Source organism: Rutilus rutilus (genome assembly GCF_951802725.1).
Source record: "Rutilus rutilus genome assembly, chromosome: 6".
NCBI classification, from domain to species: domain Eukaryota; kingdom Metazoa; phylum Chordata; class Actinopteri; order Cypriniformes; family Leuciscidae; genus Rutilus; species Rutilus rutilus.
In genome coordinates, this window is record NC_140214.1 from 18,224,103 (window position 1) to 18,241,623 (window position 17,521).

General features: G+C 36.6%; 1 protein-coding gene and 1 long non-coding RNA gene across 3 annotated transcripts in view; both read right to left on the reverse strand.

The window, feature by feature from the left end:
• LOC311291977 overlaps positions 1–9,637 on the reverse strand; it is a 32,787-nt gene extending 23,150 nt beyond the window's left edge. For both annotated transcript variants that reach the window (XR_014627643.1, XR_014627644.1), the window contains exons 1-3: positions 9,496–9,637; positions 4,905–4,999; positions 522–680 (exon numbers count right to left, since the gene is read on the reverse strand). This is a non-coding gene — a long non-coding RNA (uncharacterized lncRNA). The remainder of the gene's footprint in view (positions 1–521; positions 681–4,904; positions 5,000–9,495) is intronic.
• Positions 9,638–11,147: 1,510 nt separating this feature from the next.
• Positions 11,148–13,567, reverse strand: mycb (MYC proto-oncogene, bHLH transcription factor b). Its single transcript, XM_084410406.1, has 3 exons — positions 13,218–13,567; positions 12,289–12,949; positions 11,148–12,005 (listed from the first exon to the last, which is right to left on the reverse strand). Exons 2-3 carry the CDS (start codon positions 12,938–12,940, stop codon positions 11,479–11,481), a joined length of 1,179 nt encoding a protein of 392 aa, XP_084266532.1. The 5' UTR covers positions 12,941–12,949; positions 13,218–13,567; the 3' UTR covers positions 11,148–11,478.
• Between the last annotated feature and the right edge of the window lie 3,954 nt (positions 13,568–17,521).

Sequence of the window (17,521 nt, forward strand, 5' to 3'; positions counted from 1 at the left end):
ATAAAGGACAGATTTCATAATTTGTTGTCTAGAAGATATTTTCAAGAGCCCTGGTGTTTGATCGTAATAATTAAGCAAATAGCTGTAAAATAGCAGTGTTTTTCTGTAAAACATTTAAGGAAATTTTCTGTAAAAGGTTTTTGCACTTTATTTAAATTAGGATATTTTACTTTTATTTTATGGTTTTTGTTTGGCAGCCGTAGCTGACAGTCATTGACCGGTTTTTAAGATTACATTTTTTACAGTGTAGGAAGAGTACAGTCTCCACAGACTCATTCTCTCGCTCAACTTTGCCTTAATGTTGACAGCTAGGCGATGACCAACACACAGCAATATCAGTTGTAAGGACGATTGTGCGGAATATTCCATGAGGACATGTGGGTCTGTGGCACATTGCTGAAACAAGACTCCCAAAAGCCTCGATTCCAAGAAAAGTCTGCATGGGTCAGCTGAGGAAGTCGGCCCTGTGAAACTGGATGTGAGCTCTACAAATCATCAATCACATAAAACAAATGACACACCTGGAATAGATGACCCAGATGAGTTTTCTTCATTGGGGAAGTCGAAGTCAGCTCAGCTGTTTGATAATGACGTCTTCCGGATTCAAATCACAACATATGCGAGATGATCACTTTGTGAAGCACTTCAGGACATCCCATTCACTTTGATTTATCTGCAGACTAATTGAGAGAGAGAGAGAGAGAGAGAGAGAGAGGAACAGGCTGAGTCAGTCCTCAAGGCACTGGTTATGAACAGAGACCTAGTTCCTCCTGTTCAAGCCTCAAAATTAAATAAAGTCATTATGGATGAAGCTCTGGCAGAAACAGAATTCATAATATCCACATTTACAGAAGACATCAAACACTGTTTATATTCAATTAAGGGTCTCATATGAATGTGATTCAACAAAGGAGGAAAAAAAATACACCATTAAATTTGCTTTCAAAGACTTGAAGGAAAAATCCACCTTTTAACTTTAATAGCCTATGATAATCCGACTTTACCGCTTATATACTACCTACTACAGAACTGTTACATTCATAATTATGTTTACATGTTATGTATTATCACTAAATACTGACAGAATAAAAGTTTTGATAATCTTTTGTGTTTTAAAACAAGAAGTTTTGCATCATTTTGCAAGTTTAATTAGGCATATACATACAAATATAAGGATGCACAATATCGGTTATCAGACAATACAGGCATTTGTTTCAAATGTATAGGTATAGGATGATATTGGATATTTAAATTATTTCTGTCCATTTTAAGACTAGCACATAAAAGTTTTGCGATAGAAGTTGAAATGTAATGGAAGTAGCGAAGGACAATTTTATCCGACACATCTGAGTCATCATCGGAAAAAAAAAACTGTAGTGTAGGGACCTCAGTTGTTGATTGGATGGAGGCAGATCTGAATGCAAACTTGCAGTCGTTTGTAAAAAAGGCGCAGGTTTTAAGCAGACAAAATAATTGGATATCACCATGTTCTGTCACCAGATAGATGTCTGTCGTTTCACTGGAAGATTGAGTTATGACATTTTTATTAAAAATTACAAGGAAACTTTTACAATGAAACCTATGCATGGATGAACTGTTCACAATAAAGTAAATAACTTGCATTTAGAAAATAGATAGATTTCCCACTTTAATAAGCCTGTAAGAGTACATCTTATAAAGAGTCATTTCTCGAGAACAATTAGAACAAACTAACGTTACTTTGAAATAAGCAGAAATCTGTTTCAGACAACAAACACCCAACTGTCTTGTAATGCCCAACCAATCATTCAAATCCACTGATTATAACTCTAAACTCTTTCACAACTATTGAAGCAGCATCCCAGAGGTCACTCCTCCTATATTCTGAATTATTATTTCAAACTTGTACACTTTATTTATATTGCAGATTTCAAAGGGCACATTTATTCTTTATACTTAGCTTACATTAAAACAGCTTTTAACTGTGCAGCTTCTATGCTAGCTGGATCTCTTTATCATACTCAACATGATGGCGCTGCATCATTCAAAATTAAATATCATACTAATATTATTAAGCAGCATCACATTTATCTAACCTTGAAAGCATTAGCTTCAGTGCATAATATCTATCAGGAACTATTACTAGACATTTCCTCCTGAGCCGGATAAGGGGAAGTAGAGGAAACTGTTTGGCCAGCTGTCCTCTAACAGCCTTAACTGTTGTTTTGTATTGCCCTACATCTATAGTTTATTGTTTTAACACCCTCATGGTGTTGCTTTTGTGTCACAAGGAAGAAAAGACTGACTAATTACCATGTAACCAATGCAAGAACCCTTATTTAGAAATACATTTGAAATAAGACCCCCTACGTATATACTTACGACATCCTTAGATTCTCCAGATAAACTGTAGGGTAAATGTATTACTCAGTCAAGCATCCACTCATGTCACAGTGAGCTCTTGACCTTTGGCAGCGGAGAACACACTGCATGGTTTTTTCAAACATCAAGATCTGTGCAGGCATCTGCTAAGCACCATTACATCATAAGGCTCAAGAGGGCATTAAAACCATCATAGTAGAATATGTCATCTCCAACTACTGTCCCATCTGTTCTGGAAAGCTCCACGCCAGTTAAACTAACACCTTTCAAACTCTCTCGCCCTCCACCACAGGACATCTAGGTAAATCAAGTCAAGAGACAATCATTCTGAATTTGACACACTCACTTCTGTTCACCATTTGAATGTAAATGTAAAAATCCTTCAAGCTCAACGCCAAAACGATTAGGATTTCAAAATATATTCGTACTATAGAAGTTGTTGGCCGTTATTTGAATTACAATATCAAATGATATTGGATAGTTAATTGTATATGCTCATTACCTTTGTCGCTCGCGATGTTGTTATAATTCAAAACATTTGAGACAAATTAAAACTGAAATAAAACGCAATATAAATGTTAGAAAAAAGTGCTGCCTTGGCAACTACCTGAAATAAAATAGGTTTGTGTTGAAATACTAAGATTCTTAAACTAAAATTTTACAACTTTTTTTCCATCTAACATTCACTTTAATTTATTCGTTAAATACACTGAGAATTTATAAGTTTCGATTGTAGCATTTAAAATTACGGATTTTAGTTTTTAGTGTTTTTTTTTTTTGAAAGAAATAGGATAGAATTTTATTTTCAGCCATTGATCTGAAAATATTTCAAGACAAGTTGCTTAATATTGACAGCAAAACCTTATTTCCTCTGTATCATTTACTGGTTCCTCTAATTTCGCCAGATGTTATATGAGAACAAAGAGTGAGCTTGTATATAAAAATTGATTTTTTTTTTAAGTTTCACATTTGTTGTGTGGCTTCTATTTGCCTTGTCCAATCAGCACACAGTATGAGCCCGTTTGAATAATTCATTGTGTTTGGTTGCGATATGTCTATACATCCTTCTGTGTGTGTGCAGAAGAACATGATACTCCTAACAAACACAGGCCCACCACAACACATACATGCACAGTGACATACATACAACCCACAAAGGACACATTACTGAGCTCTCTCATTCCACGTTTGAGCATGGTTTATCATAGCCAGGTATAATCAAACAAAAGAAAACAAGACAACGTAAAATATATGACAGCTGAAGACTAACGTGCCATAAAACGTGTCAAGGCCAAGGGAGATGTGCTGGTGGGGGGATGATGGGGCACTTTAAAATGGCAGGAACCAGTGGTGATCGTATCATATTCTCCAGATGGCTGGCTATCTCCTCTCCTTTACGCAGGGGCCGGCAGGAGCAATTCAAGCCTCCCTGGGGACACACAGGGCTTGCACGGAAGAGTCATTGAGTCCTAAGTCACTACTCGTCCCATAACATGAAAGGGAAGGCCACTCACTTTGCCGCAGCTACTGCTTTAGTCAGCAATGATAGCTTCACTCGGATAGCTTCTGTCCAAACTTTATTTGCACTACTTTAAATCCATTGTTATACTGCTCATTAGCCTAACTTATACATATATCTATTTGTAAAATTCTGTTTATAGTAATATCCATCTGTATATTATGCTCACATTCTGTTTATAGTAACAGCCATCTGTATATATATTCATAGTACATATCTATCTGTAAAATTATGTTTATAGTAACAGCCATCTGTATATTATATTCAGTACATATCTATCTGTAAACATTCTGTTTATAGTAATAGCCATCTGTATATTATTATATTCAGTACATATCTAGCTGTAAATTCTGTTCACAGTAATAGTTATCTGTATATTATATTCATAGGACAATCTATCTGTAAATTTTTGTTTATAATAGTATTCAACTCTATATTTATTCAGTACATATCCATGTTCTGCACTTATGAACCACTGTATATCCTGCACTTGCTGCTATTGCACTTCTGGTTAGACCTAAACTGCATTTCGTTGCCTTGTACCTGTACTTGTGTAATGACAATAAAGTTGAATCTAATCATCTAATCTAATCTAATCAATGATGAACGAACCTGGACTCTAGGAATTGCTATCTGATCCATTAAATGCTCGTAAAACGCTGAGATATAAAATATGTGCCATCTGATAATTTCCTTCCTTCAAGTTGTTTTTTTTGTTAAGCAAACAGAGCAATACATATAAATACACACACACACACACACACACATTTCCAATTTGATGACATTTTTGAATGGCCATTGACTGGTTTGATCGATTTCCTTCTGTATATGCACAATTCATTGGAATGTGGAAATGCACATTCCCACTAGATGTCTTGGAAGGGCCTGCCAAAACACCTTGGCATGACCTTCCAGATCATTGGTGCATGACCCGGTTGCGTCTATGCCTTTGGTGCTTGGATATTATTAAGAGCGACCCACCAGCTGTGGTCGTAAGGTATGTGCTATAAGCCGGGTATCATACCTCATTCAGTCCATTCCTGGTCCATTCATTGGCAATGTGATCCTGTAATGACCTCTCTCTTTTCCAAAGGGAAAGGGGGAGCGGGGTAGAGAAGACTGCGGAGGAGTGAGAAAGAAGACAGAGGAGGGGTTAAACAATACCTATTGTTTAATAGGTATTGAATATTTTGTATTAGTGTATAATTTGGCTAATAATTTTTTAGAGTTGCTGATTATTTTTTTAGATTTTTAAGTTTTAGGAAGAAGTTTGCCAATCTTAGTTCTAAGAGCATGTATGTAATAAAATACTGATCTTTACCTAAATTATATTTTTGTATCAATTTTGAAAGATTTATTAAATTGTTATCCAACAACAGATGATGTGATGTGATGACAGAAATGTGTGATGCCAGCGATTTTCCATTATTCATTAATAAGTGGAGATTTATTCATAGTGAAATCCGGGTTATGCCATATAGGGAAGAAGGAGTGTGGTGTTACTGGATTAGGAGTTATTTTATGTATTTTCCACCAGACTAATAATGTTGTACGAATTGTCATGTTGTTGTATATATTATGAACTTTAATTACATCAGTAATGTAATGATCAGATAATGGAATCTTTTTACATTCAGCTTGTTCTAAATCCAACCATGGGTTATGGAGATGATTACCGTTTATCCATTTGCAGAGAAATTGTAATTGTGCAACTAGATAATAATAGTGAAAGCCGGGTGCCCCTAATCCTCCCATGTCTTTGTTTTTCTGTAATGTGTTGATGCTTATTCTAGGATTTTTATTATTCCAGTAAAAATTATTTATCTTGTTATTTAATGTGCCGAACCATTTCTTAGTGGGTTGGATATGAATCATTGTAAATATGTAGTTAATTTTTGGTAACATTGACATTTTTATTGTAGCGATTCTTCCAATAAGAGATAATGGCAAATTCATCAAATGTTTTTTAGTCATCTTCTATAGAGTTAAGTAGTGGAGTGAAATTAAGATTAAATAAATCTGATAGATTGGGAGAGATGTGTATTCCTAGGCATGTGATATTTCCTATAAATAGGATATTCTGATGTTCTATACACTGTAATGTGTTATTTATTGGTAGAGTTGTAGACTTTGACAAGTTTATTGTATCCTCTGATATTTAACAGAAAATCAAATGCTATAATCCTTTTTATTATACCATTCAGAATATACTCTTTGTTTTTTATATAAATACCAGTACTCAGAATAAGTTACCCACATTTTATTTTGATTTTTCCCTGCCATCCACGACCCTAGTAGAACAGATCTGTGATCCATATTTGGTTGAGAATCACAGAACTAGGTGATGGGTTAGCAAGAGCAATAGGATAGGACAACTCAGCACTTGGACATCTTTTACAAACCATGTAACACAACACATAACAGCTGAGCACTTGTCTAAATATCAGAGCCTCTTATGGAAGCTGCTACTGAAGATTGAGTTTCATATCAATCCCTAAAGAGCCATTGCATGCTGCAGTATCACAGACAGAGAGAGAAAGAGAAAAAGAGAGCAGAGCTGCTTCTCTCAGTATTTGGGAAGCTGCCAGTGCCCCTGATGACCCCCATGTGTGAGAAGGACAGGATGAGACTCAGTGACATTAGCACCATGTCAGCCTCACACTCATCGTTTAAACAATCAGTGCTAAGAGCCAAAACTGGACCAACTGCAACAGGCAATTACAACAGTCACTGCAGGCAGGGGCACACAGAGTTTAAATAAAGATTTCTCTGGGCTTTGTTATTGAGACAAACACACAGTGTCAGGTTATGTAAATGAAAGAGAGAGAACATGAGTTCCCGCCATGGTTGAGTGACCTTAACCACAGCCTGACTTTCCTGACTGACGAACATCATAATGTTTCAATTATGATGTCACAGTAGACGTCTGCTGTCTGATCAAACGTTAGGTTCTTTTTAATGAGTCAGTCAAAAACAAAAAGATTCACAAAACACTCATGAAGTAGCAGTGAATCATCCATAACCGAGTTCTCTCAATTGACTCCCTCACTGAACCATGATTTTTTTTTTTTGGTGTGATTCTAAATAAATCTGGAACTGTTACTTATAATTAAAGATACATATTTAAAACTGTTTTGAATTTGCTGCAATAAAATGGTGATCTAAATAAAAATATTCATTAAAAATAACCAATAATTAAAAAATTCAGAAAAAAAACAAACATAATTGGCTATTGTTTTGCAAAATTATTGCAAAAAATATATTAAGAGTGATATGGCACAACTACAATCAGGATCACTACAGTGACAGCATCAAATCTTGCAACCATCTTTACTAAATAATACTGTAATTTATCATCTAATTAAGTCATTTATTTTAATCATTTTACCCAATAGCTTCCTAGTCATTTATTTTAATCGGGAGCCATGCAGTTCTGGTCATTTCAAGAGGTTTTGGCTTATGCAAACCTCTACATAACAATAACCTCCATTTAACTGCTGAAAACCCATATATGTGGCTATATAACGGGATCAGATAAAAATGTGATGCCCTTAACCAAACAGTAAACTTGTGTTCCCATATGGGAGAACAACCAGCCAGCTTGGTTTCTGGATCATTAACTTCAACAAAGTGCCATCCAGCACATTCAGTTCAACATTCGCGCTCATCTAATCAAAACTAATTCAGCCATATTGCTGCAGCAATCATTTCTGCATGCTCCACCAGCTGCTACATCTCCCTAGGTGCATCTGAATCCATGCTTCATGACCAATAAATAATGAAGTCAGCAGTATAGTTTATATGAGAGACAAATGATGTGTCTGTCAACAGTCTTGAGGGTGCTGCGCCATTTAGACCTTCCCTGTAAATATGGTCGTCCACTAGACCTCAGGTCAACAGCTGACCTGAGGTACCAAACCATCCAACAGACATCACCCTAAACTGAAAATTTAAGTTGCATCGAAAAGGAGGTCCATGCATAAAGCACTCAATCATAGCGGCCATTCAACCGCAATGTAACAGACTGAAATCTAAGCCATCTGATTGAGTCAGGTCTGCTCTCAGGGGACATGTTAAAGGTATGGAACAGCTTTGCACAGGCAAGCACAGTTCTTTTAATTTACAGATCTGCACAATGTTCCTGCATTAGTTAAAGAGTGCAATGCACGTTTGGAAGTGTCAGCAGACCTACAAGAGCCATCCTTTAAAAGGGATAGTTGACATAAAAATGAAAATTCTGCCATTTACATTTAATGTACATTTACATAATGGAGGTTATTGAGGTTAGATCGTCCCATACGCTAAGTACCTTCAAGTGCCGCTTAAAGTCATACCTGTTCTCTCTTGCGTTTTAACTTTTTAATGGATATTTGATTGCTTGTTTTTGTTCTTCTTTGTTTTATTATTGCTTTATTCACTCGTAATGTTCAGCACTTTGGTGACTTATATGACTTACTTTCTTCAGCAGAAAACAAAAGAAACTTTTGTCCATGTAATGAAATTCAATGGGGTCCTAAACAACACTGAACCCTATATTGACTTTCATTGCATGGACAACGAACATATTCCCCAGAAGAAATAACTGCATACAGGTTTGGAATGACAACTCTAAAGTCGCTGTTTGTAAAGAATTATAATTTCTCTAGGGCTGCAACTAACGATTATTTCTTCCATTCATATTTCTACAGTCGACAGTCTGTGGTAGGACCATCATGGTAGAGGGAACCTCCACTTCGTGACCGTCCACCACCTGTGTCCAGATTGTAAATCTCTTACAAGGTAGTCCTAAATCCATTGATAGACTGAGCGCCTCAGTCTCTCGTTCAGAAAATAATTTATGAACTCTGTCAACACGCTGTACTGAGGGAAGACGGGCACTGCTTACACAGTGACAAGACCTGCAAATTAAGAATAAATCTGCAAAGCTGACTAAAATTTGTGTGGCCCTATTCTGTTAAAGTCATTTAATAGTACATTGCATTTGTCATACCATAAAATTATCAATGGACCTGCTTGCCTGATTGCATTTAAAAATATGGTCATTTACAGAATATGCACAAAACACATGGAAGAAAATCTTCCATTTTGGCAACACTGTAACCTTTTAGCAAATTATGTTTATTTTTACAAAAACATGAAAGAGTGCACTGTAGTACAGTAGCTTTCATAACCAGTTCAAGAAGACAGATAACTACACACAAATTCTATATAAAACCTATAAAGCTGTCATCAACTTAATATTTTCAATAGGTAACATCAAAACTGTATAAAAAAAGTCGCATTAATGCCATGTTAACATGCTGAAAGTTATTTGTAAACTGCAATGTCAACATGTTGCATTAAATCAAGAGGCTCTGACAAATCAGAATAAATCACTGCTCATTCACGTGCAAAGTTAACTGCCCTAAATTAATGTATAATAATAAAAATGGTACTAATAATAAAAAATAAGGGGTTTTAATAAATTGTTTCGAGTTTCCTATTCAAACCTGTATTGATTACCCTAGCACCTGTGGCACAAAACATAAACACATTTCGTTGCGCTAAAGCTACGTTTTGTTTTGTTTCACGACTGCTGGATGCATCTTAAGCGCAACAATGGAGAAGAATCTTACCATTCTGGACGCCTTAGGCAAGTCAGCTCACTTTCCAGATCTGAAATGTGCTTCATTTCCAAATATTTTGCGCTCCACGACTGGCTACATTAGCCAGGCTGCTAAGTGTGCGTCCTCTCTCTCTCCTCCATGCGCTCACAGCAGCACGCGCATCGTGGCCGCTTTGCATAGTCAGATCAGGGCTTGACGTCACCGCGCGAAAACTTCAATACAACATCAAACAATGACGAATTAATTTGTGGCGCGTAAAGCTATCCTATATTGTCTATTTAGCTGCATTATCATCCTAATATTGATCGTGAATTCCACAGTATTTGACATGTGTTTGACCCTATGTCTCGCTACCTGTCTCGGAAGACACTGTCAGATTATTCTGGACTCTTCTGCATATTTCTTGTTTTTTCCTCCACATGGATCCAGGGTGGATAATAGAACACTTATCTACTGTAAAGAATGCAACGCTCATGATGTTTTTGCTGGAAATTACAATGCAGACCATCAAATCACATGACAGTGTTTACCTTTGAATGTGTGTGCTCCAAGAGGTTCATTAGAGGATGCCTGACAAACTGGAGCATGTTTTTATTTTTATGAATTTGGTTATATCATGCACCATTAGAGTATTTTGATAAGAGTGAGCAGATAAGGTGTTTTGGCATGTGTGCGAGAGAGAAAAAGACATCCAGAATGGTTTCCTTAAAAGTTCCAACATCCAGGTTGCAGGACAAGAAAATTATATTAGAGAAAATAAAGAAAAGTTAAATCTGGGTATGAAAAGGAGAATGTATGCCAGGGATTGGCAACATCGGTCCTGCAGAGTTTAGCTCCAAGTAATCATGCTAATTTTTTTTTAAATAAACTCACCTGTCTGTTACAGCCTTAATAATCCTCAAGACATTGATTAGCTTGTTCAATTGTTTGATTAGGGTTGGCACTAAACCATGCAGGACAGCGGCACTCCATGACAGACGTTGCCCATCCCTTATGTATACTACCAAACCCTAGACACTTTTAAGAAAAATGGCATTTGTGAGTTGAAGGGGAGGGCAAAACTAAGCTAGGTTTCCTATAAGATTCCCAATACCAACATGGTCTTCACAACTGCTCCACTAAAGGGAAGGCGGCATCTTTTTTGCAGCAGGCACATCAAAGCTCTTCTTAGAAAGTGAAATCTCTAAACATTTTACATTAATATAAAAAAAGCTGCTTTGTAGTAAAATGTATAGAGGAAGATTATACACATCTTTATTTTCTTGTTGAATAAAATGGGATTACCTAAAGCCAAACCACTGTAAACTTCTTGTATTAGAGCCAGTGTAGCCAAGAGCATGAACAGTAGATAACTAAATCAATATGTAGACATGTGATTCCACCTATGTGGCTTTACACAAGGCACTGGCTTTGATGCATTTAAATAGTGAATGTAATTCTGACACAAGCATTAGTCATCCATTAGACAAACAGATGATGGCATTTCCAAAGTAAAGGATGTGCAAAACAAGAGTCATGTACACTGGAAGTATGCCAAATCAATTAAACATTGGGTCGGTGCATGACTGAATCATCTTAATGGATTACCTAATGAAGGCTTTGAAGTGGGTCATCATGAGACTGGTAAAGGCAAAAGCAATGAGTCCACATTGAAGACATGATTAGCCAAAAAACTTTTATAAAGAAATGCATTCAGAAATCAACAGCATAATGAATACATATGTGCAATATGTACAAAACTTACAAAAACAAAACATTAAGTTAAGGCCAACAGTAAATGAAACCGCAGACCATTTTATTACTAAAAAGTAAAATTAAATACAAATAAATCCAACCTCTGTTATTTTCAAAGTGAGGCAGTGTACTTGTATAAATCAATGTCAGATTGCTTGCTTACTACTTGCCACACCCTCAAGACCCTGTATTGACTTGGGGTATAACCATACAAGCATGCTTAAAACAAGTCCAGTCCCTAAATTAAGTCCAAGCAATTTAAGAATTGCTTAACTGCTCAAGTCTCTGTTTCAAATGTTCACATTTTCTCCTTAATTGCTCTTTAAGTGAGATAAGTTTTTGTTCATCTTCTTGCATGCTATCTATGCACTCAGTCGCCTTCTTGAGTATCACCACTTTGGCAGCTTTCTCGTTGTTCGCCACGTCAGGAATGACGTCTCTCAACGCGAAGAAACTCATCTTGAGCTCGTTCCGCCGTTGCCGCTCGAGCACGTTATGAGTCCTCCTTTTATCGTTATCCTCAGAGTCCGACGTCCTGGGACTCGCACATTTTCGGCTGTGGCTAATTTGTTTAAACACCCGGATGTGGCTCTCGAATTTAATCCGTTTGACTGCAGGCTGCTCGTTCCGCGTGGATGGCTGTGCGGCGTAATTGTGTTGGTGAATATTAACGTGACACCGTTTGAGGACGACGGGGCTTTGATGCGTTGCGTTCGCGTCAGACTTCTTCACAGACTTTCTCTTCTCCACCGTGACAACGTCGATTTCCTCCTCATCTTCGTCATCTATTCGGATTAAAGTGTAGAAAAAACATGTCAATTTGCAGCTCTGCATGCTTATTCATACTAGACACCTAGCGTAGGTGGGAGCGTCTCCTTACGTAATTGACGCTACAACCCTTGATTAACGCTTTAACCACCACACGAATCTAAATGATCATATCTCACTCTTTAAAGCCATTAATAAGCAACAAATGACAGCTCAAAAATAATGAATTAAACTTGTCAAAGTGTAAGCTGACCCGTCAAGTTAGTACAAGTAGTAAGAAGCGTCAAAACTATTACTCACCGGAATCGCTGTCACTGCTGCTGCTAATCCCACTGGTTGGTGGAGTATCCAGGGGCAGTGTTGTGGAAATCGGTGTGGACGACGGCTTGCACGGCTTTGAGCTGTCAGTCAATGGAAAGGGAAACACTACAGACGGGTCAATGTACTGCGAGGTAGGGGTGCTCATGTCCTGAAGGTAGCTGGCGTTGGGGCTGGACCGACAGCCGTCCGTTGAGTCACTCCTGGAAGACTCTTTCCTCGCCGCCTGCAGCGACGCCAGTCTCTCCGACACGACCTTCTCAAGCTTAGCCGCAGCGGAGAACCCGCTCCACATACAGTCCTGAATGATAATTGATTTCAGAAAAGACTGGGAGTAGTCCGCATCGCAAATAATACTGTGGTTGACCACGTCGTCCCCCAGAAACTCCGAAACCATCTCCAGCTGGTCGGCAGTGGAGGGGAAGGGGTCTGACAGAGAGGGACGCCGGCTCGGGGAGAGGGGCGGAGTGGGTAGCAGTTCAAATTTCTTCCATATATCCTCACTGGGCGCCGGTGGTTGTCCGTGTTGGTGGTTATAGAAATCCTCCTCTTCGTTGTCGAAATAGAAATAGGGCTGGTATGAATCGTAGTCGTAATCATAATTTTTACTCGCCATACTTGAACTCAGCGGCATGGTGAGTGCCTATAAAGAAGAAAGCGTGATTAAGAGCTTGCCCTTTAAATATACATAGTGATTCATCTTATTAAAACCTTCAGAAGTAACTTACTGTTGTCTTATCTCATCAACTTACTTAACGTGTTAAGAAATGATTAAGCAAAAGACAAGTCATATTAAAATGTCTAAATTCTCAGATTATTTGTTATGGTCCATAAAAGATGAATGACCAATAGTTCGCCAAAAATAGAAATAAATGGAAACGGTCTATAAATGGTAATTCAGAAGGACTTACCGTAGCTGTGGTGAAACTGAATGAAAACGGTCAATATGGTCAGATGTCAGTGAGTGTGAAGTATCAAGTAAAAGTAAGTCCAAAGTGGGAGTGGGTCGAGCCGCTCACCCTGCGCACTTCTGCGAATGTAGCACCCGAGCCGAGCGGCTGCTTGTCATTTACTGCAAGATTTCGAACAGCTGCTCCCGCGGGTTTTAATACTACGGATTGTTTTTTTTTTTTTTTCACCTCCCTTAAATCCTTGCGCCGTTCGCGCCAAATTTGCCTGACGCAGAAAGATGAAGAGATCACAAACGTCTCTTCTTAGTTATTCTGCTAACAGATGACTGAATGTCAATGTATACAGCAATGAAAAAAATCCTCAAGATGCGACCTTATTTAATGAAAACGAGTTATACAAGGAACTACTTGTTATCGCGGACTTATTACGGGGGGCGGAGCTTTGGTGAAAACACTGCACATTGAGTTGTGCATGAGGATAATTCCGAGAACTAACACCCAAATTATTTACACATTTTACAAGTTCCCCTCCACTGATATTTGTCTGTGGTGGGTGTTGGAAGGTGTGATTTTATAGGCTATATAACCTAAAAATCAACAAATATGTAACTGTTGAGTAAAATAAATCCACAGAAGTCTTTATCATCATAATTAAAAATTCCTGATAATTAAATTAAAACAATCTGACGATTATTTTTTGAGAATGAAAATGATTCCCTTTTATTGTACTGTTTGTTATTTACTGTTTAATTAAGTTATTTTTGCATTACAGTAATGCTGTCATTTATTTGCCTACTTGTGTATAATATGATCATCATCATGATAACCGTTATAATAAAACAAATCAAGTCAGTATTATCAATGATTATAAAAAAAAAAAAAAAAGAATGATATAGTATTTTTGATATTGACCTAATGGATGAAGGAGCAATTTGTCTCGATTTATCCTCCCAGAAGTGAGTGTTTCCCTCTGGTGGCCATCTGTAATATATTATGATCGCTCTGAGATATTAAATGATTGTTATATTGAAAAGGAATTCAATATTTACTTTAAACCGTTTGAAGAGGACTTTAAACTGGCCTTATACTAGTTGTGTCCTGGGAACTGTTTCTAATCTTTTTAGGATTGTTGAATGAATGTTTGGTGTATTGTTTTAATGATCACATTCTTACAATCCTTAATAATCCTTTTACAGTATTGTGTTTAGAACATGTCAGAATGTATACTATATAATATAATATAGGCCTAATATATACAGTTCATAGGGTCGGCAAGATTTTTTTATGTTTTTGATATTTTTGAATTTATTTTGATCAAAAATACAGTAAAACAGTAATGTTGTGAAATATTATTACAATTTAAAACAACTGTTTTCTATTGTACTATATTTTAAAATGTAAATTATTTCTGTGATGGCAAAGCTGAATTTTCAGCATCATTACTCCAGTCTTTAGTGTCACATGATCCTTCAGAAATCATTCTAAATGACATGATTTGGTGAAAAGGAAATATTCCTTATTATCAATGTTGAAAACAGTTGTGCTGCTTTTGTGGAAACTGTGTTTTTCAGGAAAGAATAGAAAGAAACAATTTTGTAAGCAAAGTCACTTTTGACCAATGTAACCACATTCCAAAAGAACAAAAGCCCATATAGCCCATAAATTCATGATAAAATAGTCCATAAGACTATATTCCAAGTCTTCTGAAGCCATATTAGTAACTTTATGTGAGAAACAGAATTTTGTTATTTACAAAAATTGTGCCTTGCTTGACAGCTTCATTCACTTGGACATTCTGCTATAAATAAATATTTTTGTGTTCCACTGAAGAAAGAAAGTCATAGGTTTTTAAACATGGTGCGAAGCAAGGCTCTGTTTATGGATTGATACTTTTCAAGACTCAACATGGCATATAATGACGTAAGATATATGGCTGAGCGCAGATTCATTAGGCCCGACCCTCTCGCACAGTTGGTCTGCAGGTCTACTACTACCAGACATGCAGCTTGATCTGTCTTTTTCTAATTTGCAGAATGCCAAAGGCCCATGTTTAGTCATGAGAGAGGGCCCTGGGTGTGACAGAGTGCTGAGGGGCAGTGGGGATGGGAGGGCTTTTACATTGGGGTTACTATTAAAGGTTTTTATCTCAGAGCCAAGTGTGCACAAGGGAAAGCCTGACCCCATGGGAATGCACTGTACTGCGTTGGACCTTCAGCACTTCAACATGGGAGGAGGCCAAGAGTTTCTGTTTAATCACAGCTATACACATCAGATATCTGCCAGGTAACACGTCAAAATATAGCTCAAACAGTATAGGGAAAATGATTGATTAATGAAAAAGGATGATATTGATGGAACACTGCATTTACAATCAAAGTTTGTTGACTCCAGAACAACTGGAAACACCAAAATTCAAAGAGATAGTTCAACCGAAAATGAAAATTCTGTCATAATTTTACTCATCCTCATGCCTTTCCGAAACTGTGACTTTCTTTCTTCTGTGAAACACAAAATTTCTAAATATATATTTAGAAAAAGTGTCCTTATAATGAAAATGAAAAGTGTCCCATGTTGTTTTGGACCCCATTGACTTTGATTAGCTTATATGGACAAAAGCAGTGGAAGCATTCTTCAAAATATCTTATTTTGTGTTTTGCAAGAAAGTAAGTCATAGTTTCTGAAGTAAATGATGACAGAATTTTTATTTCTTGCTGAACTATATCACTTTAATGCACTAGGCATCATGAAATTACTATATTCTTATTACTAGTTATAAATGACATGATAATGTCACCATATTCATGTTAACAATTGTGATGTTTGTTCATAATAAATCAACTATAATGTTAATTTATACAACTAGAAAAGATATTAAATGCAGTAAAAATGGCACTTAACGCATTAATTAGTGCTAAAGAATTTAAAATTATTGTAAAAAAAAAAAAAAAAAAAGACACAGGCGGGGTCTGATCATCTAGACGTGGCTCTAAAATTACACTCGCCCTCCTTTTTCAGATGTCATTGCAGTGTCAAAGTTGACCGATAAGGGGCGTCATTTCACCGCTATGAAATCAATGTATTTACGAGTCACAATGCAAATTAGATGTCAATTTGATCTAATTTAGTTTACTTCGTTTTTTTTTTTACAATTTTCTCGATATATGTGACATCTATAGTATAATTTTCCATTTTCTGTGTAGCAGACTTCTCATCAGCTGCAGTAATAGTGACAAACACACCCACTTTTCTTCATTTTAATAGAAGACAGAACATAAGAACCTCATCATAGACCACTTTAAACCACATTTTCAATGTTTAATAAGAGGACCAAAGACTTTTTTGAAACTGTAATAAATGTTTCTATCATTACTTTGTATTGTCCAGGAAATCTCTAATACAAGCTAAGCCAGACTTCACTTACTATAATCTAAATTAACAAACACCGGTTTAAGACACCCTTAACAGCTGTGTATCATTGTCCAATGGAGAACCTGAAAAACAGCTCACGGGGAGGGATCATTAATAAGACTTTAAAGTACTTTAATATTTTCCATCACGAACATCCTGAGATACAAAATAAATACTTCAAACAAAACAAAAAATACTTCCAATAGACTTCATTATGAAAACACAGTCCAATTCGTTCTTTTCATACAATATACAGAGTTCACAACATCACCCATACAAAATGTATCATATTTTATACACCTACAACATATGGTATGTATATTTAAAAAAATAGGTCCTCTAGATGACCCATAAACTCCAACCATTTGTCACTCTGAAACTGTTGTTTTCTAAGATGCCCATCAAATTCATTCTCAATTCCAATATAAATATGTATATATATATATATATATATATATATATGTATATATATAACCTCTGTTGACATTTGAGTTGGTCCTTAAAACTGTGCAGTAACACAGGTCACTGCCCCTGAACCTCAAAAATCGTATCAAGTCTGTCCTTTCTGTGAAATAGTAGAGGTAAAGAAGAAGAAGGAACAGGAAATACATTCCAAGCGAATGATGTAACTCCATTTAGCATAGTCTTTCCTTTGAAATGTGTAGGACGGCAGCACATTAAAGATCAGCATACAGAAAAAATAAGTAAATGCACAACACTGCTTTGGTACAAATTAATATCTTCACTGTCCTGCATCAGAAGAAAAAAATATCTCCTGACGGCAGCTGGAAGACGCATGTACGCATTTGTATGTCTGCGTGTGTACTGTAACAAAGATATGCTGCAGCGGACACCTGAAGTCTTCATAACTGATATCTAAATCTCCCTCTGTGTTT

What these genes read in the sequence shown, in the direction of transcription:
- mycb (XM_084410406.1), bottom strand. Translation starts at nt 12,940, where the DNA reads ATGCCGCTGAGTTCAAGTATGGCGAGTAAAAATTATGATTACGACTAC. An exon ending in CAGCAGTGACAGCGATTCCG is followed by an intron (nt 12,006 to 12,288) that starts GTGAGTAATAGT and finishes TAATCCGAATAG; the next exon opens with ATGACGAAGATGAGGAGGAA.